We start from the raw sequence: 22,419 nt of genomic DNA on the forward strand, positions 1-22,419 counted from the left end.
TCCCATCTTTAAGTCAAATGAGACTTAAGAGCCTTCAGATTTTATGAAGGAGTTAATACACTAACTTGTTTTCACTCAAATAACCACATCAGAAGTATTTTAAATAAATTAGGTTCCTGCAAGAACAAGAAGTTGATTTTCTTTTGCTCTACTTTTTTGGAACTTGTACTCAGAACGAACAAAACAAAAGAAACAGTTTTGATACAATGAGTTTGTCAACAATATTCCACAGACAGCTGCAGTCTTCACTGACTCAGAAAACAAAATCCTAAGTTTGGAAGAACAGCAATCACAGTTGGCAAAGGACTATATATTAAGTATGTATTCTGAGTTCCTAGGTGTGTGGCCATAGCAGTTTTACTGAAATGTGCCTGATTCTGATAAGGCAAAACAAATCTATTTTCCAGTTAAAAAAAACCACTAGCAAATTCCAACAGCTTTTTAGTCAAAACAGCTACAGACAGGAAACAAAAGTTTGGCTAGTAACTACACATTACTGCAATGTGCTTTATGCTGCTCAGTGAAAACCTGGATTTGATTAGTTTTCAATCTCATTACTTTATTTTGAAACTGGATACAGGTGCCCACATTGAGGCTGGACTGAAGAAACTAATCTTTCACCTCACTGGCTGGAAATACTAGCTTGAAGCAGACAAACAGTTCAGAGATTTTGCTGATTCTCTTTAGGTTGCTCTTGATTTTCTTATCACATTATATATTTATTCCCTCTTTTACTTTGTCAGTGGTATCAGCTACTACAGTTTTCCAAGTTTCATGTGAGTGTGTGCACTGGTGCTCCTACAGAGAGGAGGAAACCTCTATCACATGTAGACAGGAATGGAATCAGGTGATGTTTGCTTTAATCCAGTTTCTAAAACCAAATGCTAGCTGTGCTTTTGAAGCCATGATTAACAATTCTGATTATTATCAGACACTTCTGCTACTAGTGAACTACCCAAAGGACCTGTACAATTTTGAAATAAATAGCCAGGTCATGTCTCAATTTCTGCACCATCTACAAAGCTATATAACAAGCTCTTTCAGTTGGGATTCAGAATGAATGTATAGCAAACATTCATAACAACTACAGTTTACTTGTTTGCACAGCTGCAAGAAATTACATTAAACAGAGTAAGTATATAGTGTATACTAAAGTTAGCTGAAAAAATGACAGCATAGAAAGCCTAAGTCAGAAATATATCAGGGAAAATTAACTAAATATAAGAATGAGAAGACTAAAATGGACAGCTGTTCTTACAAAGAAGGCTTGAAAGGAGAAAAACAAAGCATTTCAGTAATGCTTAGGAATCTAGAAAACACAGCAACTGTGGAAATAGTTCAATTTAGACTATGAAATTCAAAATAAATGAGGCTTTGACATTCATGTATGATAATTTATTCTCTGTAAACTTCCCAAGAAAACAACGTATTTAAGGTTAATGTTAAAGAGCAGACAAGGAGCAAACCTCAAGCAATTCCTTACAGATAAAAGGAAAGTGATATGCAAAGGAAGATATATGAAAGGGAAGACGCAGGCAAGGGAAGTAAACCAAGATCTTTGATGTGGTGTTCCTCGTCTGGTGAAGCTCCTCCTTATCAAAACACACTGACCATTATTCAAACGACCCTGATGCTGTATTGTGTGTGAGCCCAGAACTGTTCCCTCACTGTAACTGTGCTCATCAGCAACATACTGTGTGTTGTACCATTTAATGGCACAGCATAATTCAAGGTGCTGCTTTCCATTTTGCCTGACATATCCACACTGAAGGTAGTTGTTGGGGGTTGAGTGTTTTCCTATTGCTGTGTCAATTTAAAAAATTTTTCCCATTGTCATGCCAATGGAGCTGCCGGGTACACTGCGGATCTTTGCTGGCTCTGGACAAAAGGGGTGGGTGGGATCGGCTTGGAGAGGGGCTCTCGTGCTTCCGGAGGGGACTCGTGTTTCTGGGGGCGGGGAGGAGGATCCTCTCGGTCTTGGAGCCACGCAGCAGAATGCAGGAGAGAGCCAGACCCTCTGCCATCACCTGCCCTGCATCTGCCCTGCTCCAGCCTCCAGTCTCTGCGGACACAGCTGAGCACCAGAACCCAAACGGTGAGCGAGGAGCTGCCCGCTCCAGCCGCTCCCCCCTGAGACCGGCGCGGCCGCGGCCGCCCCTTCCCGCCTCCGGTCCCGCCGAGAGAGAGCGTGCTCACAGCTAAAGAAAGGACTGGAACCGAGTTATCTGTTCTGTTTTGTTAGTAATTTTAACAACTGCTGTTGTTTCTGCTGGTACAGTTGGATATATTAGTAAAAGAGCTGTTATTCCTACCCCCTTATCTCTGCCTCAGAGTCCTTGATTCAAACGTTTATAATACTTTGGGGGGAGTGGAACTCGGGTCTCTGTTTAAAAGGAAAATTTCTGCCTTTCTGGCAGACACCTGTCCTTCAAACCAGGATAGTAGTCCATTACAAATCTAACAAGTCTAAATTCCTCAACATATATCTGAACTATTGAAGTTAACCTGCAGGAGAAAGATTAAGGTCTGACACGTAACTATTAAAACTTTAGCCAGACAGCAATGTAGTCTAAGTATACTCAAAACTAAGAATATAAAAGCATTGTAGATTTAAATTTACTTTTGCTTTTTATATCTGATTAACAAACAAAACATGTCTCTCTCCCTGTTGATCTATAGACATATCAACCCCTATTGATAATGCCATATACATATATACAGTGAGATTATAGAAACACACTAAGAATAAATACTATCACTCTGCAACAAACAGCTAGAATTTAAGCCCAGAGGCAAGAAGGAAATATAACAGAAACTAGAGATGCTTTTTTAAAGTAACAATTATAGAACTGTATTATACATTTTTTGGGACCACAGAAAACTATATTTCTGCATTTTGTTTAAATCTGAAATTGCAAGACACTAGGAATTTCTCTTGAGGCATTTCTAATAGCACAAGAATACAGAAAGGTTTTGGCATTTTTTAAAAAAGATGTATGATATTACTTTTATAAATATATTGCTAATTTAGTATTTAAAAGAAATGTTACACAAGTATACACTGGTCTCTTTGTAAGAGCTCTTTACACTACAAAAAAAAATTCTATGCAGGCATATTGAGTCTTTTAAATATGAGAAATTTGGCCTGCCATGATGTTTCAATAAAGTTTAGCTCTCTGCTTTTTTTAGTAAATTCCTTCTATATCGTGTTAGTATTGTAATGCCCAGATTTTGTAAACAGATGATGTTTATTTTGATAACAGTTATCAAGCTGAAAAAAGCAAGCTGAAGCATGCTGTGGTTGCAAGGTTTAGCACTAAATTTTCTTTTTTTTATTCAAAATATGAATCTTCCAAGAACAATAGATCAACCAAACCTAAAAAGAATGTAATGTGACAGAAGTGAAGCACATAATCAGGTCTATGACTGAATAACAGACCCAAAACTTACCATTTTTTTTCTTTTGTCTTGTTCTGTGGGAGGTTCTTCATCTTCTGTAACCTGGGGTTCTTCAAAATGAGACATTAACATGCAGCTGAAAATGGGAATAAGAACAGTTTTAACATACATTATCATTAAAAATTATTTTAAAGCAGTTTTGAAAACACAACAGATATGGGAGTTTGCTGAAAATCAGGCAATTTAATCACAAGTAATTTTTTTCTGAGAACAGTGAACCTAATGAACCATGAATGCATGTTCTCTGTCAACTCCACCCATGTAACAATCTCAGTTTTCCTCCATATTTTAGCTTAAGTTGTGGATTAAAGTGCATTTGTGCAACTGGAAAACAGACTACGTGGCTTTAAAAAACTAATATAGAAAAACCTACTGATCCTTACGAAAATTTTCCACTCTTTTCAAGAAAGGGCTGTACAAGCACTCTATACTAAGTCAAAGTGGCACACATACAAAGATTGCAAAGATGTCTCACGGCATTCATGTTTTTCTTTGAGATCTATGACAAAAGGACCTGAAATCTAGTAAGGACAGTGCTATTGGTTCTACAATAAAATCTACAAGGCACTGAACAAAGGTTTTAAACTCATTTTTTGTTTTGCTGAAACCCTCAACTGGTAGGTGCTCACATGTGCAAATAACAGCCATATTTTAACTTTTATTTTTGAAGTATAAAACCAGAAAATATGAAGAAAAAAACTCCAACTGTTTAGAACAGTTTAAAAGTCAGAGGTTTTCCTGTCTGCTGAAATGGTTTGAATAGACTTATAAGGACATTAATGAAAGCTATCCTATAGAAAACATGTCTTTCATTCATGTTACATGCTCTATGCCAAAACAACAGACAAATATTCCATCACTTTATCAAATCTGTTCCTGGAATTTCTGCTTTAAAAACCAAAATGATTAAAAAAGCACCCAGGTGATGACAACTTGCCATCATGTATCAGGTATGATTTAAGATACAAAGGACACATAATTCACATATTTCAAAGCACCAAGGCAGATGCAGATTATTTTCAATCCTGTACTACTGTGCATTTTTAATTGCTGCATTCCACAAGCATGTGAAATGCTCCATTAACTAAGACGAATAACCCATTTTAATATTACTAAAATGAAAAAAGTTTGTGATTTTATGTGTTTTCATATGATATTATATGAAATGTTCAGACTTATTCTGTTTACATATTTAGTTTTCCATTAACTAATGGAAATCAGAGCTGTATGAAACACTTGCTAAACAGCACGGTAAGCAGGGCCAAATACTAACACAGAAGCCATTTTTTAATAAAGGTGTTAGTTATTTCAAAATAAGACAGAAAACTGCATATCTCCTCTGCTCACAAATGGCTGCTGGCATCTCAGTTTATTTAAGAAAAAAGAGACAAAATGTCAATTATCAAAACATACAAGACTGAGTTAACTTTTTCAGACTTTCATAAATTTTAGATACCACAAAATCCCAAACACAAGGAGAGGAAAGAATAAAACAAGAGAGGGTGAGAAAGCCGGGAAAAATCTGACTATTGGTGAAACAAGTCTAGAGCAATGGAATGCTTCCCTTTCCAGAAAATCTGAGGTTTGTAAAGCTCTTATAATTATCACTACAATGTGAAATATGAATTCTAGGAAACCTGGCTGAGTATAATCCCTTTGTATTGTAAGATAGTGCAAACATTTCCATAACCTGATTAAAATCTAATATAAATCTAAAAAAATGACAAGGCTTTTACCACTTCCTCTAACTACAACAGTTGCTTAAAAATTCCAGTTAAAATGTACTCACTAAGTGGTTAAGCCACTTAAGCCATTTCCATGGTTTAACCTTTGCAATTTTCCCTGTACATGTTTACCTTCTCTTCACCCTTCAGTGGCTGAAGTTCTATAATGTTTCAGCTTTGATTTTCCTGTGTTAAACATGCACATAACTTTACTTCTTGCACTACAATAATTAGCTAATATGACAATCAGTGGACTACACATTATCTGAACCAGTTCAGAGTTAAGCCATTCTTCTTCAGCCTAAAGAGATGCACATGATTTCAGATTTCAGATGACTGCTCTCACTTTACCCTCCAGATGATGTCTAAATACATTATGCAAAAGTCAAAATCTTTCAAACAGCTCTTACAAAACCTGTCAACATAAATATGTCCTTGGCTCAATGTGACTATACTTTATGAAGTAAAAACAATGCCCAGAGTTTGGAAAAGTAGTGACAAGTTCTACAAGCCTTCAGTCTTAAAATATGAAATGAACTAAGATAAAGTTTATTTACTTCTCAGTGAGAACTCTTTTCAACAAGTACTGGCAAAGCAACATACTTAGAAATGGAAGGGCTCTGCAATGTTGTCTCCAACAGTAAACAAAACACAGTGCCAGACATTGTGCATATTGCCAGACTTTGGAGCTACATCTTCTTTACTGACAGTTTGGTGGGAAGTACTTTGGCAAGCAATTCTTAAGCATAGTTCAGGCTCAGTGAGTGTGGACTGTTCTCAACACACAGTTGTGTGCATGCCACCTGTTTTAAATGAAGAATTTAATAGACTGCATTCTGGCTGTTCTATGCCACCTAGTTTCAGTGGCAGCAAACACCCCCTTAAGCAGTTAATATTAATTAGTTAATATACAGTCTGTTTCCAGCAAACATCCCCTTAAGCAGTTAATATTAATTAGTTAATATACAGTCTGTTCCATCAACATGAAATGATTTAAAAGAAAATGCTTCTTAGCACCAGAGCATCAGTAAATTCTGTTATTAGAATTGTCTGTAAGAATATCTTGCAGAGCACCTGTCTTACAAGTCCATTCTAAAAGTAAGTAATCATTACAGAGATAAAAATTACATTAGTATCACTGTCCAAAAAATATCTTATTATTCATTAGGGGTTGGGCTTTCTTTTTTCCCCTAGCTTTGACATACTACTACCAGTAACCTGGGAGCCATCAGGAGATGAACGAGTGTGGTGCTGGGTGGCAGTGCACTCTGGACACTCCAACACCCACATTCCTGCTACAAGCAAGCTCTTGCTCCTAGCTCTGTAAACTGTCTTTTGAGATATATCCTGTAACAGTACATGCGTTACATGGAACAACTGGAGAACTGTCCTTGTGGGATACATTTTCAAGTTCTCCAGGCTGTGAAATATTGTCACACTTAAAGAAACTCTGAGCTACATCTGAGCTAGGGTGGTCCCTATCAACACACAAGCTTGTTGTATTGAAATTTTAGATGTAACAGTCAAGCAAGCAAAAAAGAATGAATGTTTTAATAATACTAATAATACTAATAATACTAATACTAATAATAATCATAATAATAATCATAATAATAAATATGAATGTTTTAAGACATAATTTAGTAGATAACTTAATGAACCATATAAAATTATACTGTCATTTTAAGCCCTCTTTCCCCATTGAAAGTATTTTAAGACCAAAAGTTTTCTGTCTTCCTAAAAGACTCGCTCTTGAGTAAATAGAACTCTAACAACCATGTCTTAACTGACTACAGATTTTTCAAATGAAAACACTTCATATAAAACAGTACTGCTACTGTTAAATCCAGTTTAAATTGGAATTTCTGCTTACTCTTTGTATGTTCCTGTTTCAGAATCTTCAGTCATAACATCATGCAGTCCTTCCACTGAAATGTTGATGATACCACAAAATTTATCTTGGATAACACTGTAAAAGAACAAAATTTATTTTGGATAACATTGGAAAAGAACAGGAAGTGACTTAGCTAAAGGAACTGCACAGGAAATTTGCTCAGTTGTAGAGTACATTTATTGAGAGGTATTTTCCTTGCTTACTGCTTAGCTGAGCATGCTATCAAGCAACTAATTCAGCATTTTTTAAAAATTACAAAATAGCTTCAAAATATACAAGAAACATTATTTTTAAGTATAAGAAAACTTAATATGCCACTGAAAACCTAGAATTAAATTGCAAATGGCATAGAAGAAAATATACATAAGCACAGAAGTCAGGAGTGGGAAGGGCAGGCTCCTGCCAGCAGGGAAGAGAGTAGTGGCTTCTATTCCCAACACATTTACACCTTTTTTTACCATCACTATTTAATTCATAAACCTACACAACTCTTTGAGCAATGGCTGCTTGTAAAGAACATACATTCCCCTACTTACCTGCATTTCTTCACCCTCCTAGGAGGCCAACTCCCTAGAGTGGGGGGAAAAACCCTGCACTCAGTTCTGCAAGAATGTGACTTTCCTAACTGTACAGAGAAAGGGCAAAAGGTTTTATCTGTTTCAACACGGGCACCTTTTGCCATTGGACATATAAGGCTATTTAATACTAATGCAAAGGGCTGGTAGATATCACTTGGGAGTTAAAAGGCACGAGTACCTTTAGTCAACATGACCTGAAGGCTTGACTAGATAGCCCACAATGCCCAAAACTACACTAAACACATTTAAATTTGCCCTGTCTTGAGAAAGGATGTGCCTGTAGGGGAAGGATCTCCTCGTGATGGATAAAGTAGGTGCCACCAGTTAGTTAATCTCCTGGTTAATGGAGAGCAGCCAACTGCTGCTTCTGCTCCACTTCCTGCTACTGTACATCTAGTGCCAGAGACACACTACTGTAGAACCTGGGATCTCAGACTCCTGCTCTATGAATGGTGAAAGTGTGAAGACAAACTGCAAGTGAAAAGACGTTCATCTCAGGAATACCTCTAGCTACATGCAGCAAAGAAAGAGAAATGACCTAACTGGTGACAGTAAACAACAACCCTTTTCCTGTGACTGACACTGACTGAAGCACTTTATTGCTTTCTTGGAATTTCATCCTAATAAAACACTGCTGGTGCTGCTCCATAAGAGGCAGAGGCAGATGCACTCCATTTATTTACAGGCACCAAACATGAAGTTCATATATTGTATTTCGATTGTAGTTGGTCATTGTTTTAACACAGACAAATATATTTCCTAATATTCTTTCCCTTTCTTATTTGGAATGAAAACTCAAGACATGGATGAACTGTAGCTCCTTATACAATAGCAACTGCTTTTGAGAAACTTCTTGTCAGACACACAGCAAAACTTTATACATATGATAAACAGTTAAATAGCAATAGATGCCTTGGAAAAAATGTTTATCAAGTTAGAATACTAAGAATAAAAAATATTTCTTTTATATTTGTTTTGGTAAATAATAATTTCATTCATGATCCCTTGTTTCAAAGGATTAGTTTCTGTTCCCTTTTTTTAAATTCAGCTACCTTTATATGCCAGAATCTGAAGTGTACTTTGTATCATCAGACTTGAAACTCCTGAAGTCCACAAAATGAAAACTGACATAATTTTTACTGCCTGATTGCCAGCAGTCTACTCTAAAAGACGCTTATTCCTTTGCCAAAAGGCTTCCCCATCACATCCAGAAGAGCAAAGCATTACATGTTGTAGACAATCTCTGTGAGGTTCTGCAGACAGCAAGCGAACAACCTACTGACCTCACAGCACGGCTGAGAAAGTGAACACTGCCTCAGCCACCTGCACAATGAGCCCCCCGAGACAGAGCAGGTTCCCCCAAGTCAGAGGTCCTGCCTACCACACCTCCATTAAGACTCTTGTCTCATCCTTGTTTTTGAAACACATCTCTAGAAAAATGCCATTAACAGTCAATATTTTCCAACATGAGTAAGGTTAGTGTTTTCCAACAAAATGCACAGATTCATGTCAACACTAGACAAGGGACATCCAACAAAGAACAAATGTGAACACTTTGATCTCTGGAGAAGCAAACAATGCCCTGTTCATACACAACACCTGTATCATTCCTTCATTCCAGGCTGCATGAATCCCAGGAGGGACCTCAGAGGTCACCTAGTTCTGACCCTCCTGCTACAAGCAGCTCACCTTCCAATGGACCAGGCGGCTCAAAGCCCCACCCAATCTGGCCTTAAACACTTCCAGGGATGGAGCATCCACAGCTTCTCTGGGCACTGCCTCACAAATCTCACAGTAAAGAATTTTGTTCTAACATCTAAACAAAACCTACTCTCAGTTTTAAGCCGTTCCCCCTTGTCCTGTTGCTGCAGTTCCCGATGAACAGAGTCCCTCTCTGGCTTCCCTGCAGGCCCTTTCAGATACTGGGAGGTTAAGAGAGGTCTCCACACAACATTCTCTTCTCCAGGCTGAACAGCCACAACTTTCTCAGCCTGTCTTCACAGTGGAGGTGCTCCACATCTCTTAGTAACCTTGTGGCCTCTGGACTTGCTCCACAAGTATCAGGTCCTTCTTATACTGAGTGCCCCAGAGCTGGATGAAGCACTCCAGCTGGGGTCTCGCCAGCACAGAGCAGCAAAAACACTGTTCTTGACAGTTGAAAGTTACTGCAAAAACACATAGGGAAACCATTTATTTCTTGAAAAGGATAGTCTTACTTCATGACATAAATGAGAAATAGCATTTCACTTCTTTCTTTAGTGGAAGACTCATGAGAGTTCTTTGTTTTTTTTAAGGAGAACAAAGAATGTACAAGACTTTTCAAAATGTAACTTGCCTGCAGCTTTTAGTAAATATAATACTCTTTTTTTTCCCTTTTAAATGGGACATACAGTTTCTTCCTGCCAAAGACCCACTGAAATATTTACCAAGTATGAAGTCAATAAACAGTGCAACTATTTCTAAAACACAAGACATATGCTGGTGAAATATAAAGACACCACAGACTCATGCTTCAAAAAAAGAAAACTCAAAGTTCAACAGCAATATAAAATGCATCAGGCCTTATTTTCATAGATGAGAAAGCAAGCCATGCCACTCAATGCAATACCTTTTCAAAGAGACTAAAATTAGCCTGCTTATTTCAGGAAATACAGAAATAGAGCAGATTCAAAGAAGACCAACGCTGTATTCAGACGAATTTTCAAAACAGAACAGTTAGTATTTTTTTATACTAAAATCTTAAAACTGGAGGAAGGCAGTTCCCACCTTGAGTTGCACACAATCCAGCCTAGCAATGAAACAAACAAAAGCATCAGGCTATAACTGGTTTTTTATCTACCCAGTCTTCTAAATTATTGGGACAAAACCTCTCAAAAGAGGTTTTGTATGCAGCAGGAGTAAAAGGCCCACAATAAGGACCTAAGCCACTCCATAATCCAGTTTCAAAGATATAATGACTACATTTTTATTACAGAAAGGATATTTTATGCTGCCTGTTAATAAAATTCAACTTACCAATAAAGGAAACAAAATTTAGCATTCAGGGCAGCTTCCATATGAATAATCTCAAAACTTCTATTTCAAAGTTTGCATAAGTTTTCAGATGAAAGAATAAAAGCTTTGCAAAGGACAAAATAGATCTCATATGTTCTGAAAGTGAAAAAGGTAGGATTTTTTTTCATTCTGTCTATCATTTCTAATGCACATAGTTATCTGCACAAGTTATTATCCTGAGGTTTTATGTGAAAACTCACAATTTTTACTTCAATTATATAGCCAACTACTGTAGACAAAACTCTATCACCATGCTAAAACACGTCTTGACATATTTTTAGTGGTGCTTAAATAAAATGGACCCCGTATCTACTTTGCATATCCCTCAGATGAGAAAAAACATCTATATGAGAAAAAATACTTTTTCAGAGATTAAATGAAAGATAAAACATCTTTTGCTTTTCTACATTCACCAGGATGAAGCAATAAACACCAAGAAGAGTTTGATTTATTATCTTTACTAGTGTACATAATGAGAAAGCTTAATTAATTCTTTATCTCATTAGCCAAGGAAAGAGGTGGAGTGGGACAAATAGAGATGACTCTGCACATACTGTAAGTGACAGAAACGATTATCACACACACACACAGCCCCTTAGGAGCTGCACAATTCCAGGGAGCTCCTAAAGCAGTGAAGTAGCAGCTGAGGCAATCTTTCCAGGGGAGTCCTACGATTGACCATAAACCTGATCTTCATGAAGCACCACTTTGCTTCATGAGGACAGAGCCCCAACTAAGGCTTCCAATGTATTCCCTAATGATTTTAATACACATATGAACCACACATGTACATGAAAGGGTTGATTTCCTGGTGTGAACATTTAAATACAAAGGACACTGACTGAAAAAGAAAGGCATTTCCTTCACAACTGCATAATAAATGTCTCAGTGCCTAGTCTAATCCCTGTGTTGGCAAGCTGGACATGAGAGGATGTCTTCACTCCAAAGGATGGCTTTCAACTGCTCTAACTCTCTGCTGCACAAACAGCTGTGACACCAGTTTCCTTACATGCTCCACCACTACAGATGGTGAGACACATCTGGCAAAGAACTCCCACAACAGCTTGTCAGTGATAAAGATGCACCTACAGAGAGAACCTCTCATGCCTTTCTATAAAGAGCAGCTGTGGAAACCAGAGCCTAAAATAACAGAGCTGTTCCCTGCCAGATTTGAGAATTAGGTTTACTCAGTTTTTAACCTTTGCACTATCAAAACTCCTCTGTAACAAAGGCACAGCAGCACTTCCAGCAAGAAAAACTTCTACTGCATTTGAAGTCCATTATTTCTGAAGGTGTCCATGTGAAATTAAAACTTAGAAATACAGCACATAAAATTGCTGAGCCTATCACTGTGCAATCATTGATTGTGCAGTTGTTACTAAGTGAAAATAGAATTAATATTTATCACAAGGAGTTATGCAGGAGAGACAAAGTAACAAAACTGGGTTAAAGAGAAAGAGATCGCAGTGGATTAGCCTCTGGAAAGAAGTGCATAAATTACAGTCAATGTTTTCCCTTCTTAAAAGCATTTGCCCATTATATTTAACATCTGATCTTACGTTAGAAAATTATTTTAAAAAATAGTTTCTACTCAAGCAATACCAAACAGTTTAAGCCAAGAAGCTGAACTGTGTGTTCTCTAGAAATAATTGACCTGTGATACAGTAAACTACAATCAAATATAGTATTATTTCATTACACTAATAACAAACAACAGTGAAGTCACATTCTCACCCACTCAGTGCAGTCAAGACTTACATATGGTCCTGGTAGCAGATAATAGATTACTCCCTTCTGGAAAAGGACTGCAGATGGGCAAACAGGATGACCAGGACCTGCACAGCCCGGATATGCACAGGAGTTACACCAGCAGGAAAGAGGAGGCATAGAACAAGTATGCTGAGGGCAGTTCTGGCTCAGCTGCAGAATGGCACAGGCTCCAGGCTGGAGCCTGGAACAGCAACATACACAATTTAAATCAACACCATGGAGGAAAGTCTATCAGAGCATTGTTCCTCACTTTTCCTTGAGTCTAACTGTAAACTGTGTAACCTATAAACAACACAGCTGAAATCTCAAGGACACAGACCTGAACAAGACAAACAGTATCCACAAGACTAAGTCTCATTGGTTGAAAATGTTACAGCATTGGACTATTTGGAACGCGATTTTATGACATTTAATTCCTGAATAAAGTTTGAATTATTTAAGTAACAAACAGAAAAACAAAAATTGCAGAAATTGAGGTTGAAAATAAAGATACAACATACTAGACATAACATGACAATAACAGAACACCAAAATAGAAATAAAAAGTTAAATACAAATATAGGAAAATATCCCTATTTTGAAGATGAAGCCTTCACTAAGAACACATACCTAGACCTGACATCTCCAAATATAAACCAAATATGAAAATTTTTCCAGCCATTAATTTAGAATTATGTATATACAGTATTTCAATTTGTACTTCTTATCTAGCTAAATAGTCCCTCAAAATATTACTACATAGATGACATAGATGATGATCTTTTATCGGCAATAACTAACCAGCTCTAATACCTTATAAATTTAGCCATTAAACTTTGGTGAATTTCAACAGAAATTTAGTTTTTCTTAACTCCAATTTGGGATATTTCATAAAATGACACAGATACACACTAATTAAAAAATCACTTTAATATATTCATTATACAGACTGAACACACAACTTTGTATATTACAATATGCTATAGATATGAATAGAACTTGTATAGTTTAAAATTCTTCTCTTACTTGAGAGTTTGAACATGCTAGTTGTAAATGTGCTTTTTCTACTGTGTTTTATTTAATAGAGGAAGAGTAGAAACTCCATTACAATTAACACACAAAACACTGTTTTCTGATCCCCAAGATTATTTGGCTTCATGATCCTACTAAGAACTGATGTTTTGCTTGCTTCACAATAGCCATGGAATTTCCATAGGAACTCAGATCATTAAGTAGTGCAAAATAAATTAAAGTGTACTTTATACTGCATGTATACTTGAGCATAGGTGAACAATTACTACAAACAGGGACTGAGGCTAATAAACCTATTCATGTTAGATTGTAATGACATATAATGAAATAATTTCAAAACATTCAGTAAGCAAATGGTGATGCAGAACCCAAATTGTGCTGTTTTCCACAGCTGTATTAAGCAATTTATTTCAACTGGTGGAGATATTTCTACAGAATTGAATTCTTGATTTCTTGCCCTTTCATTTCACAGTTAACATCAAATCAAATGAGATAAATTACAATGATGAATGTTCAAACAAGATGACCTGTGCCTGACTTTCTGATGCTGTTCGCTTGAGCAGCCTTATTTGGTCCAGTTCTGAATGTTCCACTGATTTCCGAGTTAGAGACTGCACTGAGTCAGTTATGTTGTATCTGCTAGGCTGATAAAAGCCATAATATTCTATACTCTTTTCCCCTGAGTTTTCCAGCACCTTTAGTTTCTGCCTAAACTGAATAATTTTACAGGTTAAGAACAGGATAATAGCACAAGCCAGAATGAAAAAGGCTAGTAAAATGTCAAAAGCTTGATTCAGCTTTTCAACCTGTTGTGTACAAATCAAGGCTGTTTTTAATGACACAGGAGCAGGATCTGTTGTGAACAACCGTTCTTCTTCTACATTTGTATTAGTAGGTACAGTTTCTGCTGGTGTTTGCACTGGTAACGTTGGTAACACTGTAGCTGCCTGTGATGGCATTTCAACAGCGTATTCCTCATGAGGCAGTGGGGTAGAAGATGCAGCTGTAGTTCCTTCCCAGAAAGCGAAATACTCAGGTTCTGCAGTGACAAGCTGCTGCAGTGTGCCGTGGCTGCCCCCTTTGTGCCAGGCCACCTGCAGAGTGGCAGCAGTGGATCCCAGACCCGGGGCAGAGCCCGCGCCGGCAGCGGGGCCAACGCAGCCTGGAAACTCCACATATTGCACAGCTCTACCACGCACACTCTGGGGATCCTGACAGTGCATTTTTGCAGAAACAGAAGATGATGCCAGCCAATTAAGTAATGCAAGCATTTTGCAGCTGCAGTTCCAAGGATTAGAATGTACCTGAAGATGGGTTAAAGATACTAATGGATTGAGCACTTCAGGGTGCAACTCTGAGATATTATTAAATGCTAAACTGAGTACTTTAAGTGACTGCCCCATTTTTTCAAAGGTACCATCACCAATACTGGCTATTTTATTTCTGTCTAGCTGTAGATACATTAAATTGTTCAATAAAGTAAAAGTGCTGGAATTTATATTTTCTAAATCATTATAACTTAAGATTAGCTGACTAAGGTTGTTTAATCCAAAAAATCCATTTACAGCAACACATTTTAGCTTGACATTTTTCAAAGACAGATATCTAAGCTTGTTAAGTCCCTTAAATGCAAAAGGCTGAATTGATCCAATGGGATTGTGAGACAAAGAAAGTCTTTCAAGATTTTTGAGCCTTCCAATAGCATTTGACGGCACTAGTGTTAAGTTGTTACCTTCAAGAAACAAATATGCAAGATTTTCAAGATGATGAAATGCTGAATCTGATATCCGTGAAATCTTATTATTCGCTAGGTTTAGTGTCTGGAGACTTATCATGCCCCAGAATGTCCCACTTCCAAGGACACTGAGACGATTTCTTTGAAGTGTTAAATATCTAACAGAAAGAAGATCACTAAATAATCCTCTGGGAAGAAAAGCTATTTGATTGTTCTGAAGGTATAAACAATGAAGATTGGAAAGGCCTTCAAAGATTCCTGGATCCAGGCGTTTAATATTATTGCTATTTAGATGCAAGTAGCTGAGTCTGGGGACTTCCACAAAAGCTTTTGGGTGTACATACAAAACACTTGAGTTATCCATGTAGAGTGCAGCAAGCTTCTGAAGGCCTCTTAGATCATTTGGAGTGACATGTGATATATTATTTCCACTGAGGTAAACAAGAATTGCTGTTTTTGGAAGGTTCCAAGGGATGCTCGAAAGCCCTGCATTACGGCAGCTAACTTGTCTCCCTGTGCAGAGCTGACAAGCAGATGGACAGCCAAAAGCCTCCTTCTGGAGCAGCAACAAAAGAAAACAATTAAACATACACAGGAATGCTCCTGGGCAGAGTGAAGAACTTTGCAGAACACACATATCCCTGTCTTTGGCCTTCTTACTCATCTCTGACTTCACTAGTAGAGATAAAAAGAAGTATATAAATATTATTATTAATTCAAATATATTCATCATTTATTAATTATTAATAATTATTTGAATCTATATGTACAGTCTTAAAAATACTAGCATTGCTCTCAAGATCAGTATTTTACATATTATTCTCTCATGCCAAACAAGCAGTTTAAAACTCCAACTTACTAACTGGATTCCACTGCAAAAAAATTCTGTAAGTAAATGGACAATTAAATAAATACAGTGCTAACACAGCCAGAAAATATTTAATTGGCTGTAGAATAAAAGCATCTAAGAAGCCAAAATAACAGCTCATATTAAATTAAAAATACTATATATTAACTACTTGTTACAGTTAACCATCACTAAGAAATGTTTTAAAAGCATTTAAAAGTAGAAATGCCAACTGTAAACAAGTTACCTTTTACCAGCAGTTCACTTACAATTTGAATTTTACTTCTATAAAGCTGAGTTACATTTAAAATAAATAGAAGCATTTCCTTACCCCAAATCTGAAGTTCATGATTTCCGTTATTTTGCAGTCTGCAGTCCACTGGACTATGTTATAAGCTGACCAACTACAATCATCTGTGAAACCTTCGTGAAGGCAGTATTGCCGTGTACTACAGACCTCACATTTTTGCTCCAGGGTTAGCAACAGTTTGCTCAGGAAACCAAGAAAGAAGTGCCTGAAGTCAGGTTGCCATGGATACAGGAAACTCTGGGACAGGAAGCCATTTTATCTGTGCTTCAGAAGTATTGTTGGAAAGGAAATCTCAGTGATTTGTTTCTAGAAAACCAAGAACTATCTTAGACCGTAACTGCTGGGTTTTGTTTGGGGCTTGTTTTGGGTTTTTTTTTGGTCTTGTTTTTTTTGGAGGGGTGGGGGTTTGTTTGGTTTTTTAAATCTACTGATTTATCTAGGAGAGCTTAAAAGAGTTTTATCTCTAGTTAGGTATAACTTTTAGAATAAAGCACAACTATTTGTAACAGCACTATTGCATTACCTGTAACTCCTTATCTTTCAGCCAGAACCTGAAATGCTTCATTAAACTGGCAGCAACACTTACACTGCTCTCTGTCTACAGAGCCAAGCTGCTGCCACATGCACACACAACCCAGGGGTCTGGCCAAGGGGAAAAGACACACACTCTGGAGGGAAGAGCCCAGTGTCTCCTGCCCTCTGGCAAGGCACAACCTGCCAGCAATCCCAAAGAAACCTATGAAATCTTAGGACATGAGACTAGCATGATGTGGCACTAAGCTGCTGTGTACTTGTATTTTTGACCTGACTTTGTTAATTGTTACTTTACGACACCCTTTTTAAAGCGAATTTATCCGCAGAGGACTATGAGATGGCATCTGGTTCTGAGAGCCACACCTTCCACAAACAGCTTTTGTTTCCTGCAGTGTCTCCTGTGCAGAAAAACACTACAAGGGTGATAAATATCCCTCTTGGTTAAGGACCAGAGATTACACCCTCAGTTTATTCATCACAGGGAAGAAATATTTGCAAAGCTCAGTCACATCATCAAAGGAGGAAAGGGGAGATTAAGCCTATAAATAGCAACACAACTAACACCCCATGATTTTACTGCAATAAGACCTTCTGCTCAGCAAAAGAACAATGACAAAGCCCAACAGTAGCCATAACCAAAAAAGAGGTGTAACAGCAGGAACATCAAGTCCCTTCAGCTACAGTGACCTCACACAGGAAGCATGAGTTCACATAAGGGGTAAAATGTAACACAAATATCTTTGTCTATATAATCCAATCTGAAATGCAGGACGCACATGAGAAAGGGAAGCAGAATAGACAGGGACATGCTTTTGAAGCAGCTTTCTTCCAAACATCTAGCCTAAAATAAGAAAACAGTAAGTGTAATTGGTCCATGGGCCATTTTAGAAAAAGCCTGTATCAGTTACAACACAGAATAAGGACTGCATTTGTTTCTTTTTTGCTGAGATCAACAGATCAATAGGAACACTAATTCTACATATCTGAATATTTATTTACACACTTATATTTTTTCACAGTATTTAACATAATTGTTGACATAGAGAGAAATAAAATAAAATGTCATGTCATTTACTAAAAAGGCAAACACCGTATAGTTCACAGTTGGTGAAGTATCCTGGATGTGGAGGATGGAACAGTAAGAGTAATGGAAAAAAATTATCAGTAGAGTCAGATAAGGAGAAAATCAGAGACTGGCCAAAATGGAAAGTGACTTCAAACAGAAAATTATCCTCTACCTAAACTTCACTACCAATAGTCTCTTTATATTGAAACCTATATGTGTAAAAAAAAAAAAAAACAAAAAAACCAACAAAACAAAAATTCTTCCAAGGTGTGCCGTATGGAACAAACCTTTATACAGACAAGAAGTAAGACAAATTTTAAAAAACATTTTAAAACGCAAATGTTCATAGAGCTCTCTTTTTGCAAAATGTCAGAAGTGACACGTTTTGAAAAACACGTTTTGAAGGAATTAATGAAGTGTAAGTACAGTATATCAGGCACCATCAAAAATTAGAGGAATCACTAAAGCAGCAACCAGATAAAAGAAAGCTGATGACCAGTAAGTGGCTGAATGTCTCTGCGGACTTGCACTGAAAATACCTTATGAATATTCACAATATTTTTGTTTGGACCCTAGCTTTACTGTGGTTCTGAGCACACTGAGGACTCTTCTGATAGTTGAATCTCATGCCCAAAATGGGAGGAAAAAGCCCTAATCCAGATCATGGCTCCTTCCATTCCGCACTAGGAAATCTAGAGAAAGTTCTGTTTTACACTTCGTCAGTACTGCACCCAAAGGCTTGCAGTAATTTGCAATGTAATTTAGAGCCATTATTTCATTAATACTACATATTGTTGAAGTATCTGAAAGAAGTATCTGCTGAGAACAAGACACAAAATTACGTGCCAAAATTAAGTGGTACCATTTGGGGAAAACCATAAGAAAGGCTGGGTGGGATACTGTGTAACTTGGATCAGCATTTCTTAAACTGGTTCACACTTAAACAATAAAATCCATTACTTTTTGAAAACTGTAGGAAAAAAGCACAGGAAACACTAACAAGCTTAGGCAGCTCTCATATTTTATTCACTGCAAATTTTCCTCTGCAGCAAGAGAGCAGTAAGGTTTGCACCTGAACACAGCTTCACATGGTAACAGAAAAAATTATTTTTGAACCCACAAGTGAATTTAATCTTAATATACTAATGTTGATGAAGTGTGAAGTAATGTTATTGGCTTTTCAACATTAAAATCTAGTTCAACAATGACTCCTTGTAAATACAAGCATGAAGCCTGAGTAACAGCAATTTGTCAAATTGTGCATAAAATGACAGGTTGAAGTAATTGAAAGAACATACATGCACAGTGCACCCATGCTATATTAAAGCCAATATAATGAATATTAGGTGGTACAAACTAGTCATCCAAATGACACTTATGAATAGCAGAAAAAACACAACAAGTTCAAAAACAGGGTCTAAAGTCTATTTTTGAGAAGGGATTTCAGTCTCATAATTTCCACATAATTATGCTAAAGCCCACAAACTAAGACAACCAATTTTTAGCACTATAATTATTACTCTAAGCTTATATGAGTGAAACTGTTTTTTGCCCTCCCATTGTGTATTTAGCTACCATCTGCTCTTGCAGGGCTTTCTTCCTTCTAGTTCTATACTCCACAGGTGGCTATTGTACAACTTCATTTTTTCTAACTCCTACTTCCTTCTGCCCACATCATCTCTAGATATGATCACAAATCAATGCATCAGGAACTAAACTACTGCTTAGGTAGCACAGACATCAACATTTAATTAACACGCAGTAGGCAGGTGAAATGTTGATACCTTATTAACTTATCACATCCCAAAACACTTTTCTGTTTTTCTCATTATTTAGTTTACCTAAACATTTCTGATTGTCTCAAATATTGCAGATTCCTTCTAGTATTTAATATTTCTGTTTCAGTAAGAATCCTAACTTACTGCCTCATTCACTGAAAATTTTTCTCTTCTACATGAGAAGCATGAAAACTACATAATTATTTTTCCCATTGAGGAAAGAAAAATAAGTTTCTATTCTATAAACCTAATTTGACCTCAAGGTACAGTAAAGTATTATGATAGAAAGCTCTTGTGAAACTAAAAGCTCACCTTGTGAAATTGGTAGAATTAGTTTCTTCTCTTTACTCACAAATCTAAGTCTTCTTTGGAACAACTACTAAGCTTGTGAACAAAACAGTAACATAAAAAAGGCTGGCCATGAATGTAATGCACAGATGTGACATGCTGACAATAACACTATAGCATACTGCAATATTTAGCAATTCTGTTGAAATTATAAAAGTATTATTGTTCTCAATATGAATGCAATTCAAACCAAAAGGTCTACAGAACTCAAATTAATTTCCCAAATTTCAGCTTCCAGAAATTTAATCAAAACTAAGCTCAATTGCAAAACCACACTCTGCCTCCCAGTTTAGGAGACAGGATGGGCATACACTTGGCATTAGCAACTGACAGCTCCAAATATTTAAAAGAAAGAGAAAACTTCAGCAGCTCTTAACAACTACTACAGAGAATACCTACACACAAAATACAAAAGCTATTTGTTAAAAATACAGGCTTTCTTCATATTTAAGCATCTTTTTAATATCAAAACATGATGTTTTGTTTTAAATACTCACTTTCTCATTAAATTGTTTGGATATGAAACATTATTTTTCAAGACAGTACTTATTTGCAGAAGGTCTTGTAGTGACATGAATTGTGGTGTTTATCAGCTCTGGTATCTTATCATAATAGTCTGGTACTGTTAAAGAAAGTCACTGAAAAATCTCAGCTACTCTCTGGCAGTCTCTGATTTCACAGAGTATATCACAGAGAGATAAGCAGATGTGCCAAAACGGCTCAAACTAACTCAAGTGCAAAAATAGCTGTAAATCTAGGGTTTGGGTTTGGTTTTTTTTTTCACTTTTGTTACAATCTTGTGTTTTTTGCACATTTTTAGTAATATGCTATACTTCAGTCACTATTTATTCAGTATCTAATTTGCAAACATGTAAACCATACATTGCATAAGGTTTGAAGGAAATTAGTTATTCTGTTATCTTTTGCTGTCTTTTATATAATTAGAATCTTAAAATTTATGGTAAATCACAATTAGAATAGTTTTAGGAAAGACTTCTGAAATATTTTATGTAGACCATGAACAAAAACAAGGTATCAGCAGCATCCAAACCCTTATGACTCCAGCTTATTTTTTTGTAGCAGTTTAGCTGCAATTAGTGACATAATTCCTTGCTATCACTTGGTATATTTTTCCTTGAAATCAAGGGTTAAGGGTCTTAGGGAAAAGATAATATACTCCTGACCAGTCAACAGTAGCAATCAAGCGTAGGAGAAAAATTGATGGGAGACTGTGAACAAGGAAAGTTTAATGAGTGCATCCTTCTGCCAATGCCATAATGTGACGTGCAATTAAAGAAGCTGGCAGAGCTCTCTGTAACCTTCTGAATATGCAGACTTTGATAGTCAGACTAAGACCAAAGCCACATTTTTCACTCTTATCATTAAAACTGTGCTGTTACCTGTCAGGCAAGCTAAATAAATCCAAGGCCAAGCACTGATGACAACTGCAAAATCATAATTTAAAGAGCTCCTTTAAATGCTAATAGTCTATTAGAGGCGTGGGTGAGCATACCTTTAACTAGAGAGATTAAAAAAAATGGAGGGGAAGATAAAATATCTTTGGAGTATCATCCCTATAAAGAAACGAGGATGTACAAGTAATTATGTAAGAAATTCTGACTTTATAAATGAGGACATAACTATCCTGAGGAGAACATGACATTTTATTAGGCACTTTCTTGCCATTTACTAACATCACATATAGACAACTTTTTAAGAGGAAAATTAAAATTTCTAAGTAAGTAATTTTAAAAAATGACAGAGGCAAAACTCTGTAATAACCTAATGAAGATTTATAATTGCACACTGTAAGTACTTACACTCACAAAATGCCAATTATCTAACTGGCAGAACTCACACTGGCCGACATATCAGACTTGATACACAATGAAGAAAAGCAGATATTCATTTACATAATGATTAGAAACCTGGAGAATCTCTTAACCCTTTCCCCACAACACATAAACATATTTGACTCAAAGGGGTAAAATGAAAAGTACTCATGTACCAGAAACCAAAATGATGAAAGATAAACTAAAATACTTCATATTTTTAGCTCAGTAGAGTCTCCTCTACTTAAAAATAGTACCACTCCACAAAGGTAGGTCCACCAAAAATAAGCCTATGCTCAAGGACCACAATTATTGGCCTGTTTTGGAAATCTTTCAGTGTGGTCTGTGTACTACTAAAATTCATGCAACTGTAGGAATAGAAAAGAATTCTACTTTGATAAATAAATCATTAGAAGATCTTCAAATATCACCAGAGAAGGACATTCCAAAACACTGTAATACTGATACCATACTGCAAT

At 36.6% G+C, this 22,419-nt stretch overlaps 2 protein-coding genes across 6 annotated transcripts in view; both read right to left on the minus strand.

Moving 5' to 3' along the window:
• The window catches only part of IPO11 (importin 11), an 82,814-nt gene that overhangs the window by 2,415 nt on the left and 57,980 nt on the right, over positions 1-22,419 (minus strand). For 3 of the 4 annotated variants that reach the window (XM_056513741.1, XM_056513742.1, XM_056513743.1), the window contains exons 30-31: positions 7,057-7,152; positions 3,451-3,535 (exon numbers count right to left, since the gene is read on the minus strand). In XM_056513741.1, coding sequence (XP_056369716.1) covers positions 3,451-3,535; positions 7,057-7,152 — 181 coding nt within the window. Of the gene's footprint in view, positions 1-1,883; positions 1,926-3,371; positions 3,536-7,056; positions 7,153-22,419 lie in introns of those variants that run through there. The other variant, XM_056513744.1, reaches the window with a different exon arrangement.
• On the minus strand, positions 13,371-19,756 carry LRRC70 (leucine rich repeat containing 70). 2 transcript variants are annotated; one of them, XM_056513751.1, is made up of 2 exons: positions 16,404-19,756; positions 13,371-15,781 (listed from the first exon to the last, which is right to left on the minus strand). In XM_056513751.1, exons 1-2 carry the CDS (start codon positions 16,419-16,421, stop codon positions 13,988-13,990), a joined length of 1,812 nt encoding a protein of 603 aa, XP_056369726.1. In that variant the 5' UTR covers positions 16,422-19,756; the 3' UTR covers positions 13,371-13,987. The 2 variants fall into 2 exon arrangements, with proteins under 2 accessions (XP_056369726.1, XP_056369725.1); XM_056513750.1 differs by having other exon boundaries at positions 13,371-15,900.

The sequence above is a fragment of the Oenanthe melanoleuca genome, chromosome Z (assembly GCF_029582105.1).
Source record: "Oenanthe melanoleuca isolate GR-GAL-2019-014 chromosome Z, OMel1.0, whole genome shotgun sequence".
NCBI classification, from domain to species: domain Eukaryota; kingdom Metazoa; phylum Chordata; class Aves; order Passeriformes; family Muscicapidae; genus Oenanthe; species Oenanthe melanoleuca.